We start from the raw sequence: 24,505 nt of genomic DNA on the forward strand, positions 1-24,505 counted from the left end.
ACAGCTGCAATCTGAAGTACATCAACAGGAACATCAGTTTGTTATTGCAAGTGGATTTGCTTTGGGTGGCTGAAGTGGCAGATTTTTATCTTCTCTTCATTTCTTGCCAAAGGTTGATATAATGATTTCCCCCAAAATTATGTGGTTTACCATATGTGTACTATGAGAGGGGTAATGGCAGATTCATTCTAAAATACTGCATTATTTCTGCCATACATTCTCACGTAGTTAAGTTATGCTAGCACAAGTAATATTTGCAAAGTAATACCGAGTGTGGAAATGTAACTTGAATTTTGAAATAGTCTTGCGATTATTCAAGTGTTGCTGAACCTCCCATTCTATCTGTGCAGTTTAGGCGTTCTACAGTTGCTTAATTTATGTGAAGTATTTATAAAACGTGTTTATATTAGAAGTACATTTTTAAAGATGTACTTACTACTTGCTCACTACCCAAAAAAAGTGTTTTCCTGGGTGCTTTGATGTGAACGGTGTATGACTCACAGAACGTTAGGGGTTGGAAGGGACCTCAAAAGATCATCTAGTCCAGCCCCCCTGCCAGAGCAGGAATCCATTATTCAACAGGTAGTAATCTAAAGCATGACTGTTGGAGCAGTGTCTGAGATCAGATCTCTTTTTTCCCCCCCATAAATGTCAGTGCTGATGCATTACTGAGAAGCTCAGAATTAAATCCTGAAGTTAAACTGCAGGTCTACAATTCTAACTGCGATGGTGTTGGATCCATCCATTGGATAGTGGAGTAAATACATGTGTCTGAATTGGTCAACAGTGAAACTGTGTCTACAGTTAACGGGGCCTTATAGAAACTATCACCGCCTCGTAACTGCTTTCGCAGAGGTAAGGTGTTCTGTACTAAAACCAGACCAGCTCATCCTTAAGATTAGTCCTTTCCCCACCACGTGTATTTCTTCAGTTTAAAATAGTTTTGTTTTGCAGTAGCATCGAGTAACCTTAATAATGGAGGCCACAAAGGTGACTGTGCAAGTAGCTTTTTGACAGTTTTTCCAGATAAGCACACACTTCTCTTCCTAAAAGTTGTGCAAACGTTACACATTAACCTGAGAATTGGTTATTTGTTACAGGAAGACAAACTCTCTACCCTTGTGTTATAGCTCTCAAAGTACACAGAATTCCACAAAACACAAATCAGCTCCTACTGCAGCAAGAACTTTAGCTAAGGTCCCAACACCTGTATTTACTAGAAGTCAGTAAGGCCTCATGCAGGATGTGTAGGGGTGGAAGTGGTTTCTAGAGGGGGATTCTCAGGTCAGGCATTATACCACACGGGAGGTCAGAGGGGTCATGTTTCCCTCATTGCTCAAAGGCAAAGACAGATTTTGATGCTCAGTAGTTGTTGGGGTTTTGGGGGGTGGAAGCAGTGGAGCTGTTCTAACAAAACCAGAATAAACAGAATAAAATATAGCAAAAGTCACTGAACTGCTCACATTAAAGATTATGGGAAAACACTAACAGTTTTGCATACTGCCTTCATGAACTTCATAGTTTTACTAGAGTTATATTTATTAACCACTTGAACTCACATTGTGCTGAAAACACACACACATCTTTGCTGCTAAGCAGTGCCTCAATCAGTATGTCTTACAGTTACAAGGAGGAAATAAGCTATAAGGTATTTAGAGTTTTCACTCTCATGCTAATGTAAGCGTGTCACTTTATTTTTATATAAATATAAACACACACACACATATGAAAATACAAGCAGCAGTATCCTTAAGGCTGAAGTAGATCTTGAAAATGACAGATACGGCCTCGGTCAAGTAGATTACACGTCAAGAGCATATTAAAGCTGCCCTTATGCTACTATTGGATCCTTGTAACTATCGAGTTCTTTTTAAAATGTTGTATGCAACATAGCTGAAAGAGCTGTCACAAAGGTACTCTTAAGTCATGGTCTGGAGAATTGGGTTTGAAGTGTGGGGGTTTTGTCAACATGTAGCAAAACCAACCATACAAATACTGAATGAAATAAATTATCAGTGTTAGCCGCTATTTATGTATTGTTAATATCTTTCATTGCCTTCAGCTCACAGTTTGAGAAATGCTGGCGTCATACAGGCCTTGTGTGGTGCATTTCTTTGTTATCTTCTAACTGCCTAAGGTACATTTTTCTATACGTATTTAAAACATGGTGTGGCCTGTTATTTATTTCAGTCCCACAGATGTACTTAAGGTTCTGTGTTTAAAAGTACATTCTACCCACCTCTCTGTAAAATACTGTACTGGGTACGTTAAAACGATTTACATGTGAAGAGTTCTCAGCATATGTGACGGTGGTTTCAATCGGTGAAAGACAACTGCATTTCTAATCTTTGTTTTGAAATTAAACAATAAATTCCGAGACGCAGCTGTGGTTCAGAAGTGTTATTTGTAAGAATATAGTCTTTCATTAAAAACACATTGTTGTGTTACTGACAGGGAAACTACTACTTCATTAAACTGTAAGGATGAAAATCATTCCATATCTATTCGTCATGGATTGTATCTGGTGGACTTTGCCCGGTAGTAATTGTGTGTGATACCTGAAGTAGAGTTCAAAAGTCTCCACTGCTGTTTGTTCACAAGTTCCTGCGAAGCCGCTTCTCAACCAAAGGGCTGGAAAAGAAAGAAAAGGTTCGGATTGGTTTTTGGGGAGAGGTGGAGGGAGGGGGAAGGTTACCAGTTCATGAATGCTCTTTTGGAAACATACCTAAGCCTCCAAAATGGAGTGTTTAAGGCAGAACGTTGGTAATGCTTTGGATATTTGTTTAGTGTTGATCTTTTTTCATGTCAAAGTATTTCCGCTTTCTGTTTAACTCTTGTTATGCTGAGCTTACCATAATTTTACGTATTACGTATAGATACTATGGATGACCTTCACTTGAGTGTCATGGCTGTGGTCCTTTGCTTTAATCTTCCTGGATCAGTGGGAACCAAGTTACAGCAGATTCTTCTTGCTACACATCACCATTCGGGCTGCCGGTGGGATGGGGAGTTCTTGCTGAACTGTTCTTTTACCGGAGTATCGGCTGTTCCAGAAGCTACAGCACGAACAGCAGTAACAGCTGATTTTAGTTACAATAATATTAAAACTTTTCTGTGCACTGATGGAAGAAATGAAGAGTGGATGCTAAAGCACCTGAATCTCAGTAACAACCTGATTTCTGAGCTCTCCTTAACTCCTTGTAGACATTTACCTGTTTTAGAAACGCTAAACCTCAATGGCAACGCCATCCACACCCTCACACTGGACATACCGACACCTGCACACGGGTCTAAAACGTACGGAAAAGTCGATCGTCTCCTGCCTGCTTTGAAAGTATTGTCGGTTGAACGAAATAATCTTACTGCAGTTCCAAGAGGTAAGCAGCTCAAAATCTTTAAGGCCCTCACTCCCAAGGGGTAAGTTGGTTTTGGATATGACTGGGTCCATCTTATCAAATCCAGAATGCAGCAATCTCATTTCGTTACATTTAAGGTGAGGGAAAGTTCCTGTGTGCCAAGACGGACACTGAAGCAAATGGGTTGTTTTGGATTAGGTTGGGGTTTTTTTAATACAGTTTTTGTAACCATAATGCCTTAATGTCAGTCAAATATAACCAAATTTATCCTCTGAGAGCCCAAGCAATATTTTTCCTTGAGTAGAAAGGGAAGTAATAATCTTTGGAAAAACCCAGTTGTGAACCTTAACATCAAGAAAATTACGGACAATAAATTTCATACTGCTCTTCAGAAGAAAGTCAGTACTCTCTTAAATAAAACTTGCTCCAATTTCAGTTATTTCATGAAGACAGGAAAATATATTTTGTTCAGTCAACACGATTTTGCCCTGTGCCATCTGACACCTGACCAAAGTGACACCTTCTCATAACAAGAGAGGGCTGTAAGGTCTCGACAGACTTTTAGAAAGTGCTTGCTAGTCGCTGAACTATGCAAGGCATCGTAGCCTTTCTGACAGCCTCTGTCCTCGTAAACAGATCATTCACATCGTCCAAACAGTGTTTGAATGAAACAGAAGCTGCAGTATGAGCAACACTGTCCTTCATACTGTTTGCTGCATCTAATTGACCTCTGGTGACATCATCAGATTCTTTAGCTCTAGATTTTGAAAATATTGGGGGGTAGGAGGCAAACCAAAAACCCCCTTATCTCACAAAGTCAGACAAAGCAAACAATTTTGGACCTACACAGGGTCCCTGAAGTTCTGTTTCTTTCCTTTTTTTGATACTAAACCATTCTCTGGCATGCAGGAAACTGCTGAATTATTTTGTAGTATCTGCGAGGTTCCCATGTAGACGGCATAGAACAGCTTACGTTATAAAATACAATGGGGCACATTTGATTTGTTTTGATAGACAGATACTACTGCACGTCATACGATGCCTCAGCGGGTCAGACAAAAGACAAATTGCTGCGCATCGTACCACCATACTTGAAGTTACACTTAAATCCCACATTCATTTACATACATGTTCAGAACTATTTTCCTCCTCGAAAATACTTCACTAACATTGTAGCTTTTAAGCTCTGTTAAGAAAACACAAGCTGAAGTTCTACAGCAGAGGGGTTTGGCCACAGAGAAACCCTTCTCACAACCACCACCCCAGGAGTCGGGGTGCTGCCTGCTGCTGCCCTACCAGTGTGTATTTCTGGCACAAATTTAGCTTCAGGGTAGCACCTAAACTACAGTTTCTCATGCAGGTGCAAAGAAGAATTCATGAACTGCCCGAACGTCTGAATGCCTTGCCTATCAGCTACCTCTAGTTGTACAGCAGGAACGAACCGTTCCTTCTGCTTTTCACAGCACACCCAAAGATCAATTACTCAGCAAACAGAACAGCAAACTCAAGTAAGGTATTTCCACTAAACCAGATGACACCAAGGGCAAAATTTTTAAGGAGAGCGAGTAGCTTCTCAACAATGCTGTATGATCAAAACTCACTTTAGAGTGACATCCAGGTGTCACAAGCTGTGGTGATGCCGAGTGTTCAAGTGCCTGCCTTCCCACTGGAACTTGCAGGCTGGAGCTTTGGGGGCTGCCTGCACCGCACCTAAGTAAGAGGAGGTACCTCCAGCATCCCAAAGGGCTACTTGTGCCAGACAGAGGCTGTTCTCACTAGGATATGCTGAAAAATACACTGTCATGCTTGGTAATTCACAGGCAGGCGGGTGTAAGCAACAACGTGGTTTTGTTTTCAGTCAGGTTTACATCCTATGAATGTGGTTCAAATAATTCCACATATGAAAAACTCTCGTGGACTTGCAGATGGCAATGAATAGGAGATACTGTATCACCTTTTGCATCTCCACCTTTGATTTACAATTAACACATTTGGACTTTATAAACCGAGTATATTGCACCCTTTCTGCACGCCTCCTTTCCTACCTCCGGTTCTCCAGAGAAGTGTGCTCAAAGTACAGAAATCACAGTCGGAATGATTGTGGTACAAAGGAACGTTACTGCTTTCATGGAGATGGGAATTTTTAAAACATGCATTGACTGTGAACGTATTAACGTGGCGGCTGTTGATGCTACGCAACTTTCAGAATGGGATAACCACTGAATAGGAAAGGTGTAACAACTCCAAGCCTGCTGCCACTCACTGGATTAGGCAGGAATGGAAGGAATTTTGTTGCAAAGAATTTTAAAAAGCCACTTGATGCAATTGGGAAAACAAGAACGTGGAATGTAAAATAGTTTTGTTCTTCCTAGGACTAGGTCTGCTGCAATCTTTACAAACTGTCCATATGTCATCCAATGCCATACGACAGATTGATCTGAATGATTTTCAAAACTGTTCACAGCTGAAGGGCATCGACTTGCAAAACAACAAGATAACTAAAATTCATCCAGACGCCTTCAGGGATCTCAACAAATTACAGGTTGTAAAGCAATATTACAACTGTTTCAATGGTTTGTGTTAATCACCATTAAAGATATTAATTATCAACTATTCAGCATGATTATATTGGTCTTTGATTATTATTATATTAGTATACAATTATAAAAACTAAAGTAAATGGTGAAAATAACCATGATTTTTATATATTTGATTTTCATATATATAGGAAAACACACTTGTAAATATATCAAATATAACCCTAAATTCAATTTATCTATGCCAGAAACCAATCCATAACTGGCTTAAACACACACACGTCCTTTTCTACCCCTTCCATGGCCAGAGCCCTGCAGCTTCCCATTCACAGAGATAGCCTACAACAGGAGAATTCTAAATATCCCACAATTTAAACTTTACATTTAAATTAAAAAGCTGAGAACAATATTCTCAAAATCCTAGCCAGACGCATTGTTCCTTTAACTGCAAAAGTGCTTGTATACTAAAATAAGTGTTATTGTTGATGTTGCAATTAGGATTCCATTGTAAGGCTTATCAAATTAATTCTGAACTATTTCCAAATAGGTTGTGGACCTCCGTGAAAATGCTCTGACAACCCCTCTACCACAGATATTAATCAGTTTGAACTTCTTTCAACTTGAAGTGGATTTGTCAAGCAATGCCTGGATATTTAACTGCAGAATAAAAGCTTTCAAACTTCTATTTAATTTTCTTTTTGACTCCACGAGGAAAAAATGGAGGATTTCATGCAGTACATCCACCAACAACTCACAGAAACCTCTGCTGTTTCTTTCAAGCTTCGATTTAAACTGCAGCAACAGTATTTTTCTCAAGAGGGCTGTAACCCTGACAGGGAAGACATCGGTGCTGAACTGTGATTTGGACAGCACGAGGGGTATGTAAACCAGGGACTCCATTCGTATGCTGCTAAAATCCAAGTGCATGCAGAATGATCAAAGAAATCTGGTTCAAAAAGCGAATTTCTAAAGATAGTGTTTAAAAATATCTGAACAATTATTTAACATGCAAATTATTTCATTAGAAAGTAGTATACTGGTTAGAATATTTGAAAGTCATGTTTCCCAAAAAAAGTCTTCCATCTTCTTCCTCACATTAAACTAGGAAGCGATGCCAAATTATGCACAAATAAATTTCGATAAGCAGTATGCTGGAAATTTATCAGGTAATTTTGGAATGCAAACAAAGGACCTAATAGTGGGGTGGCACTTCTGGGGAATGTAGGCAACTGAGAAGGATACAACAGTGTTCCTAATATTCAGTTATAACAAAATGAAATGGAGGTTTATTTGCAAGGGAAAGAATTTTAAAAAGTACAGCTACTGTAGCACACAGTTCACTTTGGAAATGAATCCAGCATTTACAATTAATGCAGAGCACTTGAAGTACAAGTGACAACATGTACAGAGCTAAGACTTCCCATGCAGATGGAAAACTAAGACCAAACTTAAGAGTAGAAGGTGTATTTGTCACATGCCATACGGCAAACCGGTTTGGCTCTAACGGACTAATAGCACTTTGAGGTCTTTCCCCTTGGAACGCTTTATCCCCAAATGAAGACACGTAGGGTCTGTCAGAAATGCCACCTGCTTTGTCTGTTAACAAGGACAGTCACGGAATCTCTGATCGTTGGATTAAAATCAACACACTGGATTGCACCGAAACTCAACGGGGAACACAAGCTGATCCAAAGGCAAAGGTGTAGTTACCGCCTCAAAACACATCCCAAAAGCCAACCACCAGCCATGGCCTACCACAGCTGAAGTTCAGAACAACTGCTCGGTAGATACAAATGTCCTTGGGTTTCAAACCCTCTTGCTGCGGTCAAAGCAGTAGCTACAGGAAAATCACAGTGGTTGAAACAGTGACAGTTAACTAGTGAAGTTTTATCTCACAGCTGCACACAGTGACCGTGGCCACGCTGGAGAACAGCTGGCTATAGATATGGATCTTCCAAGAGGGAGATCAGCAGGTGTTTCTAGTATGATCCAGAACATACTTAGATAATTGCAGTGACCTCCTCCCTCACCCACACCATTTTTCTTGTAAAGGCAGCTATTAAGACCCCACACAAACTGTGTCTTAAATGTCAGGGGGGGAAATATATGATGGTTTAATAGATACTTAGTACCATGTAAAATGACTATGGGTGGATAAAAAGAAAATGGATTTTATAATAAGCTGCTAAAATTATCAAAGATAGGTCAGAGTATGTTCTTACAGAAATAACTTGACCCTGCAAGCCAAGTATCCTATACCTTTAAGAAAGATATAGTTTGTATTTTCTGTTTCAGGTAATGGAGTCTCTTGGTGGACACCTAAAGGCAGAATTTCAAGAGATAATCATCTTCCTCATAGGACACTGGATAAAATGAATAATTTGGTGATCTACAATGCTGAGAAAACTGCTGAAGGGTTGTATTTGTGTATTTTTAATGCAACAAAGAAGAAATCTCTCATCTACAATATACAGGCGAAAGAAAGGGTTTCACCAGTTTTGGTTAGAAAAGCCCGGGACACTAACACTGTTTTCAGACAAGGAAAAACAGAGCAAGACCTTGCACTGGCTGTCTGCCTCTCGGTGCTTATTACGTTTGTTTGCGCTTTTTGTCTGGGTGCTTTTGCTAGACCCTACCTGGTGAGCCTGTGGAGACTCATGCACAGGAACAAAGATTCAGGTTCAGAACATACTTACTCTAATCAAGCTTTTTCAGATGAAACCTTGAGCAGAGAGTGCTCTGCAAGCAAACCAACAAATACGCAGCGTAATTTGTTCATTTGTGATGAGAATTCTTCAAGAAACACATGCATTCTTCCTGCAGAAACTGCTACTTTGCGTGAAAGTGTCATTGCTAGCGGTGTACGTGCACCAAATATGGAAGAAGAGTACCAGAAACAAAGCAATAATGAGATCAACGTGAAGAAAAAACCAGCGTTTTCAGACAGCAAAACTAGTATCAGCAACGATGAAAATACAAGCGTTGACGATAATGGACTATTTTCTGTAAGGGCAGATTACAAGAACAGTAATGAAGCAATGCTAGGAAGATTAATGAGTAATGACATTTCATTATGGAAAGATTCAAAATTTGCAAATAATGAAGACTCAGAGAAGAGCAAGTTCCCTCCCATACCCTGGAGATTGAATGCTGACTCTCACTCAAATCACAGCGACTCTGCAGATTCGGATTTATCCTTCATGGAGGAAACTGGCTTTCCATTTTCCACAATACAAACACACACAGTTGCACGAGATTCTAGGAACAGCGAGGTAAGCAACAACTCTGGTCTGCTGCAGTCTGAAATCACAAAGGCTACACCAGACTCTCCTGGAAGAAAAGGCACAGTTTCACATAATGAACCCACGAGCACTACAAAATTTATGCCTGGAAGGCAAAGCTGTGATGAACAACTTGGTCTAAACAGCAACATAAATACAAGTCGTGAAGTGGGAGATTTTATCTTACCCAGTCACTGCGAAAGAGATATAAATATTGAGAATTTAAGTGTCTACCAGACAACAGAAAGCTCTCCTCTTACAGAGCACGACTACAAAACGGAACGTACAAATGAAAAAGACGCTTCAGCAGATATATTTGGAGACAGTTCTTCAGATGAGGGGACTCCATTCACAATGAGTGACTGTAGCTCTTTAGCAGACTTTGAACTGGAACAACCTGATGTTAGCAACAACCTGCCAGTCTGTGAGTTGTCACTAGAGGAAGCCGATATGAACAGCAGAGCTAGGAAGTTCTCAACACTGCCAGAGTCTCCAAACACTGCTGCTGAACTTCAGCACGTTGGGAAAAATGAAGATGAGAACAATGCCACTATTAATTATGGATCAGATACCATCATGCCTGAAACAGCATCACCTCACGCTGATACATGGAGTGACCACGTAAGCATGTCAGATTCAGACACAGTTAGTTCCTCAAGTCAAGAAGTTCCTGATACGTGTGATTATTTTGCTAATGCAGAGTCAACAGTACAAAACTCTGCTTCTGATTCTCTCCACCATCAAAATACAGATTTTGGCAACATGTTACTTTCATTAAAACATTCTCCCACATATGACACAGAGAACACTCCTGAAGAGGCTGAACTGCAGCTGTACCAGCTTCCCATTGTACCTCACCATTCCCTCAGCTTCGCTCCCACTGAACAAAAAGAAAATGCACCGGAGGGAAGTACCGACGAGCACATGGACAGGAACTCCTCTGAAAAGAATCACGGTGAAGGGAACGTGACCATGAGAAGAAACATTAGTACATCTGAGGACAATGATTTTATTTTTGCTCCCATTGATATTGGTTTGAATGAAATTCTTAAAAAAACATCGCTACTGCATTCCAGCAACGAGTCATCTCTTCAATCTCTGCCTGAACACACAGCTGAAAAACATTCTACGGTTATGACAGAGAAAGACGCCTTGCTACCGCAGGGGAAGCAGATCAACACAACCAAGGCTTGTGCAGATAAAATGAAAAGGGGTTTTAACGAGAAAAACTGTGATGGATACACAGAATTACAGGATGTCAGCCACTGTAGTCTGCCCAAAGAAATGCAGTCCTGCAATCTTAGGGCAGATTTGCTGCATCTTCACTCTTCTGGGAAAACACGATCGGGCTTCAACACAGAAGATCATTTCCAGCTGGATCAGACTGACAAGGATGCATATTCCTTCTCAGCCCCACAAGGCTTCTTCAATGAAAGCACACGATACAGCTCATGTTCATTCCCACACAAGACTATAGGAAATATAATCTCCAAAAGCACCGACTCCAGCAAGACAGAGGATGACGCTACTTCGACAGGGCTGGAAAACAATTCAACAACAGCCATCAACCTCCACAGTTCAAGTGAAAAACTCCGTCAAAAAAGTCAGACCAATTTAGGACAGGGCCAGGTTTTTGTTAAGAAGAAAAGAGCATTTGATGGATTTGCTAATGTTTTGCAAAGCAGAACAGACTTCAATAGTTGAGACATGAAAGTGTAATACTAAGCTCCCATAGTGTTTTTGTCATATAGTAGGTGCAAAAATGATTGTGTCTTAAGACTAATTGTGTAGCTTTTAATAACTGTTAGATACCATGGGATGTTTTTGTGTCCGCTCTCCCCAGGACAGTATCTGTCTGCCTTCAACTTCAGAAATCCAAGTTATGGAAGTAGACTTAACAATGAGATGTATCATGCCTGGATCCGTCCAATTTAAAACCATCACAATTACACAGGGTAATTCAGGCCAGAAGCCATGGACTTTTGTTAAGAACTGTACGTGTAAAAAAAAAAAACAAGAATAGATTTTATGAAAAACAACTCTAGGATACTCAAATGAGTAAACTACTCAGTAGCTATAACTGATAATAAAGCTTTTGCTGAGTTATAGTAATATATATTTACTTTCTTGTTATTGTTGGTACCAAGATAATAGTTTCCCTTAGAATTTGCCTCTGATATACACTGGTTGGTTTCTCTTTGTCTAAAATAAATGTAACAGTGAAATTATCATTACATTATTACTATTATTATGTTTTCCTGTGGGACTGACCCTATACAGTGAAATAGCAAATATTACTGCTTTTTGAACCAAATCTGTGGATTAAGTGTCTCTGAATTCCCACAGTCTTGCAACGATAGGTATAGTCCAAGCAGAATTCAATTACATTTAAAAATTTACTTTTTGACTTGTCAACAAGACAAGAGAGAGTAGTGGAGCCCTTCTTTCTCAAAGGCACAGAACAGAATTCAAATCTTGCGGAAAGGTCAGTTATGGAGATCAGTTATCGGACATCCCCTGTAGCCTGCAGATGCGATGCCATGGGCAGGGTAATTTAAAGAGACAACCTACTATTACTAAGCTATAATTCCCTATCAAAAAGGATCCTATCCCCACTTCAGAATCTTACTGAGAGGGGCAAATCAAGAGCAGCTCAAAACTACTGTATTAGAACACCAGCAGCTTGACATACACTACCTTCTTCTACACCAAAAGATGTAAGAAAATATTTTCTCTGGATATGATCCAAGGCCCTTTGAACATACACCATATCATTGATGCAGTCCTCGAAGAGGAATGTCATCACGAAAGGGAACAGGCCCAGGTTCCCAGAAAATGCAGGAGGGGCTGGCCAGAAACTCTAGGACAACTCTGTTATGAAGACACAATTAATTCACTAAAAACTCCAAACAGAAGGAACACAATTCAGCTCCATCAGATGAGGAGCAAGCCCAATGGCACAGTACATCTCTGAAACTATCTTTGCAGAGAAAGCTAGGAAAGAACAACGAGATGCTGACAGAATCTAATAATTTTTGTTAGCTTCACATACCTGGAACTGAAAAAAAAAAAAAAAAAGTATTGCAAAAAACTTAAGAGGCAAGCAAAAGCACCTGAAGGAGGCCAGTACTGGTACTATTTGACCTTTGAAAAGTATTTTCCTTAGTGCCTTGAGTTCGTTTTAACTAATTGTTTCACACATCTAGCATCACAATTACCAGTTACACATTTACTGAGCCAAGTCACCTATGCTTCCATCTCCTGTTGGTTTGTTTTGGTTTGTTTTTTTCTGGCTGATTTTCTCAAAATCTCTAACAACTCAGAAGAGATTATAGGGCAGTTTCAGGCAGGTGTTGCATGGATTTGATTTAGGTCACCATGGTATTTGCAAATAACTGCACTCAGTAACACCTGTAATTCACTTACAAGCCATGAATCTGCTGTCATTCACACACATCATCCATCCTGCTTTCCAGTTCGTTCTCAGAAGATTTCTGTTCTTTTTGCTCCAGTACTCTAAACTGATAACTGAGAAGTTTTTTTAAGAGCAGGTACAGGCTTCCTTCCTTTGACAGCAGTCCACTCGGGAACCAAGGATGAAACCATCTTCTGCAGAAACTTATAATTAGTCATCAAATTATTCATGAGTTTAAGGGTCTCGTTTTGCTTTCTGTTTTTTCAAGCAGATGAAACAGTTTTACACATTTAACTGTCCAGAATTGTTCATACAGTCTGAGTAGACAAGAACTAAATGACAAAACTCAAATCTGCAAAAATCACAGCACTCCCAGAGATATAAAAAATACAGTAACTCTAAAATAGAAGCATGCTTCCCAATACAACTCATTCCTTGATTATATAAGTGTCTGTAAATGCCATACCCCATTCTTCTGCAATTTTTCTCTCCTAACGCCCACAGAGCCTCAACGCTCATGTAATGCCTTGGCTTCTATTGAATTTAAGGTGCTCTTCTCGGAGAACAGCGTGTGACACAAAAACCAGCTGTGTTTTTACAGGCTGTCCAGAAGTAAAGAGCTGAGTAATCAGAGCGTGAGCCCTCGTAGAACAGCTCATAGCCACTAGGAGCAGAGAACTGTATTTCCTCACCACCAGCGCTTTTCTTAGCGCCTGTCACCAGCTTTCAGTAAAGCTCATAACAGACAGAAGTTACTTGTGGCCAAAGCAACTTTAAAAATGGAATACATGAAAAAGTGCAGACCTCCACTTTATGGTATGTATGAGTCTCCAAACACTGTGTTGACAGACCTCTCCAAGCTCCGTCACCTTTTGGCCGTACCAGCTGCTAACAAATTAAGAACTCTAACTACATAAGCAAGCCAATTATGTGGATCATGGGGAAAAAAACACCAAGTATTTGAGTGGCTCTATTGATGTCTCATACACAGAAATGTTTTGTGATTTGCTTCTGCTACAGTTCAGCAGGCTTTCAAAATATATACTGGAAAATTCTCATCTTTTTTCTCACAGAGGCGATGCAGACAGCACGCTACTTCTGAGAAGGTGCCAGTTTTCTAAGCCTCCTTTTGTGCCATAAAGCTACAGAAAAAGGTTATCTGCTGTTCTCATCACAGAAAATAAATTTGCTCATTCATCAAGGTATTGTTAACATGTGACAAAGTGTTTCATTCTACTGAATATTGTTGACGTTCTGTCTCAAAGTTACCTTCAGATTTCTGCCTAATCTTGCACCTTTCCTTTGCTGCTGATCATCCCAACACTCCTATTATCACTTGTTCATTCAAACCCAAACACTCAGCTGCTTCTCCTTCATTAGCTCCTCACTTCATTAGCAGTTGCTCTTAAAGTTAATACAAAAGCTTTTATATGTTCTGTGGCTTCCAAGCAGTACTCTTCCTGCTCTGCCCCTCTCCATCCATCCCATGTCTCCATGCCCTTCTGTACACAATAGCTACACAACTCCCCTGCTCACCAAATCCCTCTGAGATTTTATCCGCTCACTTTTCTTTACATTTCGACTCACTGCATCTTGTTCACACTGAGAACTTCACTAGTTTAGCTGCTTTGGTCACTGAGAATTTTCTAGAACACCTACACTACTACAAACCCAGTTGTAGTTATAAAGGTATAAGCGTACATTATACAGACACCACCTCCGCCTCCACTGCACAGAAGTTACAGCTGCAGAGAGGTGTAACTGCAACTGCTCCAGGGATGTTAAAACCTCTTTAGCTTCCTCAGTAGCTTCACGTAGCAAAACTCATGTTCAGGTAAGACTTACATCACTGTCACTCATGTTCAGGTAAGACTTACATCACTGTCACAGCTGATAGGGGGTAAACAGAGCAAGTCACAGAACAAGCTTGATCAAAAAGGTGGCTGAGCATATGCCGTATGAATTCATAAATGAAGCACGAGGAGGAGCCAAGAGGATGTTTACAACAGTCTGGGCACACCCTTCCGCAGGGCAATGGCGAGCTGAGCTCTGGGGCTGATGGGACATAGCATCCCTCATACAGTGAAACAGCACAGGAAAAAAATACTGAGGTCTTCAGAGCAGATCGAGAACATCAGATACAGTACTCGGAATGAAAGAAAGCTCTCATTTTCAAACACGTATTTATGATACTTTGATAATTACCAAGTTGTTTGCTGTAGGTACAAAGCATTTCAATCTTTCCAGAGTATGCCGATAACTGGGCTGGAAAATAACCCTTGAATATAAAGAAGAGACATTCATGTTTAACCTACATAATAATTAACATCAGAAACTATTTGCATAGTAATATTCAAGTTTTCATGGTAGAGAAGACTGTGACTCAGCCCCTCTGATAAATACAAGCAGCAAGTTCCATTCTGAGAATCGGTGAAGGCAATCCCAGACTTCATCACTAACATGAACGTAACAAAGAACTGCTTCTCTAGAATGGGCTCTACATTACAATATTCTAATTGTAAGGTAAATACATTCAACTTTAATATTTTAAGTCAAGAGCCTTAGGGCTGGTAGCTCAAGTAGTGCAAAATATTCAAAAACATTTCTTGTGAAATCTCTTTATTCTCTTTGCAAGCTTTTAAATCTGTTTCCTACTCAGAAACAGATTTGTAACTCTGCAATACAAAGTAGTAAGACTAACCAATGGCTCCTTTAAAAACTAAATTGCCAATGTATTGTGGACATTTAGGCTGTAATTTTCATGTCTTATTGCCTGCAGTTTTTCTACTGCTCTGCTTAGATACTACCGCTTTTGCTTTAAAAAGATCAACGCAACAGCTCATTACAACTCAAATAATTGAAAAACTCTTCTAAAACATAAGAAAACCACAAGTGTTTAAGGTCATGAACAGACCCACAGATCAAAATATCAGCACATCTAAGTACTACTAGACTGCTGTCCCAGCATTACATTTGAGTAATTTAGAGAATTTTCTTTAGCATATGCTTTTAGAAATCACAAAGGGTTGAGGTCAGAAGGGAGCTCCGGAGATCAACTAGTCCAATCCCTCTGCTCAAGCAGGGCCACCTACAGCCAGTAGCCCAGGCCACGTCCAGATGGCTTCTGAGTATCTTCTAGGATGCAGATTCCACAACCCCCAGGGGCAACCTGTGCCAGTGCTGGGTCACCCTCACAGACAAGAAGTATTTCCTGACGTTCAGAGGGAAGCCCCTGTGTTTCAGTTTGTGCCCTCTGCCTCTGGTCCTGTCACTGGGCACCACTGGAAACAGTCTGGCTCTGTCGTCTTTACACCCTCCCTTCAGATAATCATATATATTAGCAAGATCCCCCCCAGCACCTTCTCTGCTCCAGGCTGAACAGTCCCAGCTCCCTCAGCCTTTGCTCATAGGAGAGACGCTCCAGTCTCTTCATCATCTGCATCAGCCTTTGCTGGACTCTCTCCAGTACGTCTCTGGTACTGGGGAGCCCAGAACTGGACACAGGACTCTGGGTGTGACCTCACCAGTCCTGGGTAGGAGGGAAGGATCACCACTTTCAGCCTGCTGGCAATACTTTCTCTAATGCAGACCAGGGTACCATAAGCCTTCTTTGTGGCAAGGGCACGTTGCTGACTCATGCTCAACTTGGTGTCCACCAGGACCTCGAGGTCCTTTTCTGCCAAGCTGCTTTCCAGCTGGGTGGCCCCCAGCATATACTGTGCGTGGTGCATGGGGTTGTTCCTCCCCAAGTGCAGGACTTCACACTTCTCCTGGTTGAAGTTTGTGAGGTTCCTGTCAGCCCATTTCTCCAGCCTGTCGAGGTCCCTCTCGATGGCAGCACGACCCTCTGGGATATGAGCCACTCCTCCCATTTGGTGTCATCAGCAAACTTGCTGAGGGCGCCCTCTGCCCCGTCATCCGGGTCATTAATGAAGGTGTTGAACAGGACTGGACCCAGCACTGATCCCTGGGGTACAGCGCTAGTTACTGGCCTCCAACTAGACTTTGTGCCACTGACCACCACCCCCCTGGGCCCTGCCGTTCAGCCAGCGTTCAGACCGCCTCACTGTCTGCTCATTCAGCCCACACATCAACAGCTTTTCTACAAGGACCGCATGGGCCAACAGCCTGTGGTGGGTAATGATCACGCTTCTTGTAAAACTTTGTCTTAAGAGACATTCCTGTTCAAATTGACTCTTTCTGTACAAAACTTTTGTATTACAATATTGTTTTACACCCACACACTCCATTTGAAACATACCTTTTTCCAACAAAGTTTTAACTATTGATTTGCCTTACTATGACAGATAATGATTATAAGATTGTACCTACAAGTTCTCCACTACTAAATTATAAAGGTCACCAGCTGATGTGATGCACATTCAGATATGAGAATTCTGAAGTACAAACCATAGAAAAATCTCAAGTCAGTTGCTGAAACCAACACAAATACTGTTTATTTGTGGGATGCCATTTTACATTAACACCAGCAAAAGACCTAAAAACCAACCGGATGAACTCATGTTAGGTGGCGTAACAGTATTTTTGTCAGGCTGTGAGTCACAGGAGTTTAGCACACCTTATTTATGTAATATCCAAATAACTAAGACATAAAGCATTCACAGTTACAGGTTAACCGCTGTTCTTGCAACAGCAGTGTCAGCAGATACTATTCTGTGACATGTACACACGCACACACGGGGGAATAAAAAATAAAAACAACCACCAAAAAAAAAAAAATTTGAGTTTTGGTCTCAATTACAGACAATAAACTACTGAGTTGGTGGATGGATTCTATCCACTTTTACAGCAATATGAAAGGACAAAATATAAGGCCTAGAAAGAGGTATTTTAGCAGCTATAATTAAAACCAGGGCACAAGCTAACCTTTAAAGCTGTCTATATGAATTCCAAAAGTATTAAACAATTTGTTAGACTTGTGACCAAGGGTCAACAGAAATCTGGGAAAACCTTAACACAACTGAAGTCCATTTCTCACCCTCCAAAAAAGTAACATGGGAACATTAACCAAGTAGCTATGAGCTGTAACTGATTTTGAGTGTGAGAGCATATTTGTGACGAAATAAAATTCATGTATTTGTAGTAAAATGTGAGAAGCCTCCAGTCGTCTACAAAAGTTAAAAAAGGCTGCACAAAAGTAACAGGTTTTAACTAAAAACTCAAGTACATAAAGGATTCCAATGAATTCCAACCTCTTCAGCTTGCTTTCCTTGAAAAAGATAAAAAGTGAAAAAACAACAGTAACACAGAATGTATTAATATTTTAAATACTTGATATTATTTTGGTGTAGAATGAGATTTAATTTGAGGAGTGTTTTGGTTACTAATATTCATAGAATCATTTAGGCTGGAAAAGACCTTTAAGATCATCGAGTCCAAATTGCTCCAAATGTTTGTCATCTATTAACTTGGAGCGTTCACTGCTACAGCCTCTGGATGCTGCTTTCCTTTCACTAGTTGGCTTTCCACTTTACATCTCCCAAATACCAAGCATGAACTGCACACAGATCATCAAGTTTCTGCTATACGGACAGTAACAGTACACCAGAAACATTAGCACAAGACCCATGACACTTCTGCCAGAATGACTTCTCAGTGCCTTGTTCAAGAAGTCAGCACATTCTAATTATTACTTTTCAAATGGCAAAAAAACAAACAATCAAACAAAAAAAACCCAAGCCATATTATACCAACTATATGACGGCATAACAAATGAAAAAGCAAACACCAAACTTGTAGTAAATACAAGGTAAACTAGTAGCTTAGTTAAGTTTCCACAATTATTTAAAAATGAGAGGGAATGTCTCCAAAACACAAGAGCTGGCAGTATTAGGATCCTCTGTTTATCAGCATATATTGCGGAAACAAGAGGATGGATAGCACAGGGAAGCTTATCAAGCCATACGGGTCCATTCTAGTCCATTTGTTCTCAATAAATGTCAGTAAAGCTGTCTACCAGCTGTAATTGAATTTGTGGTTTATCTTCTGAAGATGCATGTTTATAAACCAGCTGAAGACCACAGATTCATCCTGTGTGCAAGTGGAAGAAAATAAATTTGCAGTATCTATCTGATTCATTTCCAAACACATTCTTCCTTTCCATCACTCTCAGTTACTTTTACCCAAAACAAAAATGAAGTTTGTTTACTTACACAGTGTGAGTACTTTAGAGGTTTCTTTTCCTTTGTTTTCTTTGCTTTTAATTAAATTTTGTATTCTGCTAAAAGTTTGCAAAACTTGGAAAAAAGAGCACCTGGTTGAGCTGAACAGATTTCTGTTGACCCTGTTATATGGAAGTTATACCTATAAGAGTAATAGATTAAAAGTGTCTTTGGCTCTTGCTTCCTTTACTGGAAGCCAAATTATTTGTGACATACAAAACCTTTTATGCAAACCTTGTATTTGTTACAGAATTCATGCCAATTTGTGCTAAACAGTTTTCTAGAGTCAGTAACTAGCTTAACGTTTAAGAACAATTACAGTACTTCACTTAAAATCTTAGCAACCACAATTTAGCCTAACACTAAAAGTTATATTGCTTCTAAGTTCATTCTTTTAAGAACTAAACCAGTAGCTCCACTGCTATTTCCTTATGGTTATACTATGGTAATATACACATTTACATCAGAAGTCTTAATAAAACATGTGAGTTTTAGTAAGAGGCTTATTGTAAACATTAAATACCACACTCCACTGAATTAACTTCTTGTGCAAACTGGCATCAAACATGGAATTAAGGTTATGCGTATTAGTACATAAGAAAGCAATGACTATGTAAGTTTTACCACTATTAACTTTGAAGAGTGATATTTAGTGTCATGGAAATCCAAACAGGACTATTTCATGGGGAAAGGTAGTATTTTCTTCTTAGCATCATGGAATCCTAGGTTTGTATATACATACAAATTGTAGACTTATGTATATACAAATACATACACACACACACAAACATTTTTTGTCTTTGGCAGCCAAGTCTGACAAACAAAAACCAACAACAACAACTAACACAATCGACCACCTGTAGCATCACAATTACAACCTCCTGGTCCAGGGCAGCAAACCAATGTGCTTTTGCTAAACTAGACTTAATCCTGAAGGTAGTCAAGTCAATGACAGTTGTTCCTGACTTCAGTGATAGCAGAACAGAACCTTCAATACAGCTGAAAATTTCACACTCAACCTAAAACACTTCCCCCAGATCGCACTCTAGAGAAATACCAAAACTGCCAAAACCTTATAAAATATTTCTACAGAAAAGTAATGTCATTCTTTGTTCCAAAACACCCACTGGCCCTTTTTTGTTAAATGCTCCGTGAATCAATATGGAACATTTTAATAAATCCTTAGGGATCAAAGTTTAATAGCACCGGATACTTCAAGGACCGATTTATAAACATCAACACCGGTAAGGCAAAGACAATGTGACAAAATAACAGAACCTGAACATCATCCCATTCACTCGTCTTCCCCAAAATAATCACTAGAACAGTCCTATAAAGCAATAGGTGAAACAGGCAATGGTCCCTACTAAAAAGTACTGTCATTCAATGCTGGTGTTTAACATGCCCATTGCCTGCAATGGACATTCTGCTAGGAAATTCCAATCCCCAGCATGAAAGGAAAAGTAATTTTGACTATTCAATATCATGTTTTTACTTACTTAGAAACACAAAGTTAAGAGACCCTGGGAAAGACTAATGTTACAAACAAAAAAAAACCCCAAAACTGTATTACCTATGTGCTAGGAGTGAGCAGACTTTATTCCCCAAACCACTAAGTTAAGCTAGAACTTCAATTTCACTAGATTGCAACATAGACCAAACACTCTTGGTACACCAAAAATTAAAAGGAGTATGCCAAAGGCAATTTACGAAAGTCTAAAACCCATTTTTAAAAGGTACTTTAATTTGTTCATTTGTACCTGTAATGACTACTGCAGTTTTAACATTAAAAAGTCAGTACTTTTTTCTTCAAATGGAAATAATCTGTGGCATGTACAACTATTACAGTGTTTTAATATTTATATGTGTGTATATATATATATATTTTTTTTTTTTTAAGACACCAATGTTTCATTCCTATTAAGCAATAGGTCAGGTTTGGCGAACTCCGGTGAAGAAAGTCACAGCACGTCTTCTCCCCTAAGAAATTGGCATCTCAAATAGTAACAAAAATTGACAATAGTTCTTCACGTAACTATGTCCAAGCAGTCTATTCATTTTGTTTTCTGAAATGCTACATTTGAGACCAAAAGAAAAACAAAATAACTCAAATTTCAACAAACATATAAGTGATGACTAGAAATATGCCACAAAATTATTTTTACAATACGTTTCTGCAGAAATAATCCCTAGGTGAAGCTTTTTTTTTTATACACATATACAAAATTTAGACAGCAATATACACATAATCACAGTGAAGACGCTGGCAAGTTCACCAATTCGTAGTGTAAATACAAAACGCAAAGCAGCCTTCAAAGAGAACAATGCTACACAGCAAGCATAGCTAGCTTGTTAAATAGCAAACATCAAAAGTTCCCTGCAAAAGGGATGCAGTGCAAGAAAAGCAGCATGCACTTTGATACAAATAGCAGTTTATGGCTAATGGTTGACATAACTGTAGTAACAGTGACTCTTGAGTGGCTGTGCATAGTTAAACTCCTATGTCATCTGCTTTCCTTTATACCATTCCACAAACTCATCCAACAACACTGGCCCTGTAGAGAGATCAAATAACTGTATTTTACAAAAATTTCGTAAAATGACACTGAATGATTAATGTCAGAGAAATAAATTATTTCAGAACACCAACACATGGTAGTACTTACAGGCTCCATCTTCATCATAATTACTGAGGTCGAGGTTAATTGTTCTGCTGAATTCGAGAACGTTACACCATTGGTCCTTATTGATAACTTTGTATTTTGATTGCTGCTTAAGGCAAGAAATAGAAGTTACTAAAATATATCTTCAAGTCCCTCAAATTCAGATTTTCTTACAGAAAATTTAAACCTTGTGATGAAATACTATTTTAGTCTGTATGCCATCTAAAACTAAACAGGATTAAAGAAACCACTAAGTAGTCAAACTAGTGTTGAATAATTCACGTCTCTGATTAAGACATCTTTTAGTGGACAAGCACACAGCAATAAAATGAAGTCCAAATGCAAATCAAAGACATTTGATACTTTGTCCTGCATTAAATAAACCTTAACAGCATAGGGATTCGGGGAAAAGGAACACAGGAAAGATAACCAGTTACAACTGCTGCTTTGGGGGTTAGTATATCCTAACTCAGAAGAAAAAATTCTTAGCTGTTCATTCTACCTCTCGTTAAAGTATCAAGAGAAGACAGATCAAAAAAATGTAATTCAGTTTCAAACTTCATACCTCTAGAAACTGGTGAAATACTGGAAAAAGGGACCATGTTTTTCCTAAAAGAAGGCCCAACATACACTTGGCAGTATTGATATCTAGGCTGCGCTGGTCCTTTTCCTGCATAAAAAGAGAAAGGTCAAAATTTAAAAAGAGCATGATTTCAGAATTTTCCACTTCCCCCACCGCCTGTACTATAGCTCACCTGTACATAAAATAAATTAACAAATAAACAGTAGTCTCGTATGGACGTTTTTTAATAAAACACAACTTCCTGGTAAAATTTCCTTCCTCACAGCTAATGGCTTGCTACACAGAGATGCTGCTTTCTATGCACTTTCCCAAAAACCTGTCGCCGCTATTGCAGAGGACGCATACGTTCCTGTTGATGACCACAGACCTTTCTAGGAAGCAATGGCCATTAGACCCAGAGCCACGTTTGCATGTATGCTTCTGCATAGCCATACTTCTCTGAAAATAATTATCGCTGCAGGTATTTCCTGTGGTATTATTACAGCTACGTGAACTGTCAGTAGATAGTTCAGCAGCTGTCAAGTGACACCGACTCTGCAAGAGTGAGCCAAGGACGTTCTTTGTTCTGTTATTCTACTGATTACATGAAATTCAGATTAAATTAATTACCAAATGAACAGAGGGAACACAATACACTAGCACATGCAGACCTCTCAGAACCACCCCAGTTTTAGTTCCAATAACATATTAAGGGTTAGGGGGCAATTTTTTTGTTTCTGCTAAGAAAACAAAGCATCAACTGTACCCAGCAGATTCATTACATCTAACCAGCGGGAAAGAATACATTTGATAACACAACTTCTGCAGATCTCAAAAGTTAACTCGTGGACATAAAGATTCCATTTTGCTATTTTAAATAGTTTATCCATCCACAGTGCAAGATAGCTACCCAAGAAAAAGGGAGCTGAGCCCTATGCCTCACCTGTACAAGTGCTGTTGTATGTATTACAGAATACGTATCTTTATTAAAACAAGCTCAAAACATAACTGAACTGTCTTCCCTCCTGTAGGAAGGATGCAGTAGAGTGAGATCCCAGTTCTCAGACAACTGAATGCCTTAGCCATAAGTTTATCATCTCTTCTTGAAACCCATTTAATACAAAATACACCTCAATTCTAAAATTGTGTAGACAGAATTTAACGTGGATTTTTTTTTTGGAAGGCAAGTGGAGAGGCCAGCAACTCCGAAAACACCAGAAGCTGTTTTACATTCTGGTCACTAAACCCAAGAAGGACTTCACTCAATATGATCTAGAGGAAAAAAGTGAGCAACCTGGTCTCGTGAGAGGTGTCCCTGCCATGGCAGGGGGGTTGGAACTAGATGGTCTTTGAGGTCCCTTCCAACCCAAACCAGTCTATGATTCTACGAACAAAGCTTTTCAATTAGTAATAAAGCTGAAAAAACAAACCTGCAAAGGCATTTTCGTATCGATGATACAATTCTTTCACTGATTTCGAACACCAAATAGTTGCAAAAACTAACCCTCTTTCCAAAGCCCATTTACACCTCTGTCACAAACACCTTTAAGCAGAAATCACACTGCTGTGAGAACACATTTTGTTTTCCATACTGTTTGTACTCTGAATTCTTCCCACACAATCAAGCCTTACTGAAATCAGGCTCTGTTTACTTCGGCCATGCTGTTTTTACTTTCCTTAACTTACACAATGTTAAGTTCCTGCATTCTCCCCCTCCCACTACTGTTTGGAACAAATTGTTCCAATAAGCCCTTTATACCCACCTCCAACTGCCTAATGGCACATCTGGCACAACAGATGCTCCAGTCTCATTCTTAACATACATTCCAGATACTTACACTCTCTTTCTCAGATACAGTGAAAAGAATACATTGACAAACTCTGATAAATTTCAGTACTTGTTTTACATTGATGATAGACAGTCTTTCTGAGATTTTTTTTCCCCCCAATATTTCAGACAAAAAACCTATTTAAGCCATGAAATACATGTGCCTCTATGTTCTCACACTTGGCAATGACAATGGCAAACAGGAAGCAAGGAATGTATTTGTGCTTAATACCAACATACGGTGTTTTAAATTATTTCCTCAAATCCATGCTGACTTAAATTGTGCATGCCACATAAAACCTCTATGATACTTACTTTTATTGACAAACTAACTCTAAATACCAAATCACCACAGATGCTTTCAAAAATTCTCTCTTAAAACTTCAGAAGTTTAGACAAATGTTTGTTGCTGTGAAGCACTCCCTTGAAACAATTACCCCTAGGATGGAAATTACACAATCTTCTGAATCAAACCCCAAAACTGCTTCCATCAGCTTTTTTTGATCAATCACTTCAATTATTCTGATAAAAATGATGTACAGATTCATCTGCCACATCTAGATAAATCAGCCTTCAACAGCATTAATTTCTATTCCTGTTGGATGCCGTTCTCCTTATAGACTTCCTTTAGCTCCGCAGTATTAAAAGTTCAACAATTCTATTAATCTAATATTGTCTTGA

At 39.3% G+C, this 24,505-nt stretch overlaps 2 protein-coding genes across 12 annotated transcripts in view; one reads left to right on the top strand and one right to left on the bottom strand.

Moving 5' to 3' along the window:
- Positions 1–2,406: 2,406 nt before the first annotated feature.
- The window catches only part of DCUN1D4 (defective in cullin neddylation 1 domain containing 4), a 56,862-nt gene continuing 34,763 nt past the window's right edge, over positions 2,407–24,505 (bottom strand). For 5 of the 10 annotated variants that reach the window (XM_086464626.1, XM_086464625.1, XM_086464632.1 and 2 more), the window contains 3 exons: positions 22,000–22,104; positions 21,438–21,540; positions 2,407–2,631 (listed from right to left, as the gene is read on the bottom strand). In XM_086464626.1, coding sequence (XP_086320752.1) covers positions 2,471–2,631; positions 21,438–21,540; positions 22,000–22,104 — 369 coding nt within the window. In that variant the 3' untranslated portion in view covers positions 2,407–2,470. The other 5 variants (XM_086464629.1, XM_086464628.1, XM_086464630.1 and 2 more) reach the window with 4 other exon arrangements.
- LRRC66 (leucine rich repeat containing 66) lies at positions 2,882–10,887 on the top strand. 2 transcript variants are annotated; one of them, XM_086464559.1, is made up of 5 exons: positions 2,882–3,377; positions 5,729–5,898; positions 6,441–6,771; positions 8,189–8,932; positions 9,152–10,887. In XM_086464559.1, the coding sequence occupies exons 1-5, from the start codon at positions 2,882–2,884 to the stop codon at positions 10,876–10,878; spliced, it is 3,468 nt and encodes a 1,155-aa protein (XP_086320685.1). In that variant the 3' UTR covers positions 10,879–10,887. The 2 variants fall into 2 exon arrangements, with proteins under 2 accessions (XP_086320685.1, XP_009949771.2); XM_009951469.2 differs by having other exon boundaries at positions 8,189–10,887.

This window comes from Leptosomus discolor, chromosome 4 (genome assembly GCF_034619465.1).
Source record: "Leptosomus discolor isolate bLepDis1 chromosome 4, bLepDis1.hap2, whole genome shotgun sequence".
In the NCBI taxonomy this organism is placed as follows: domain Eukaryota; kingdom Metazoa; phylum Chordata; class Aves; order Leptosomiformes; family Leptosomidae; genus Leptosomus; species Leptosomus discolor.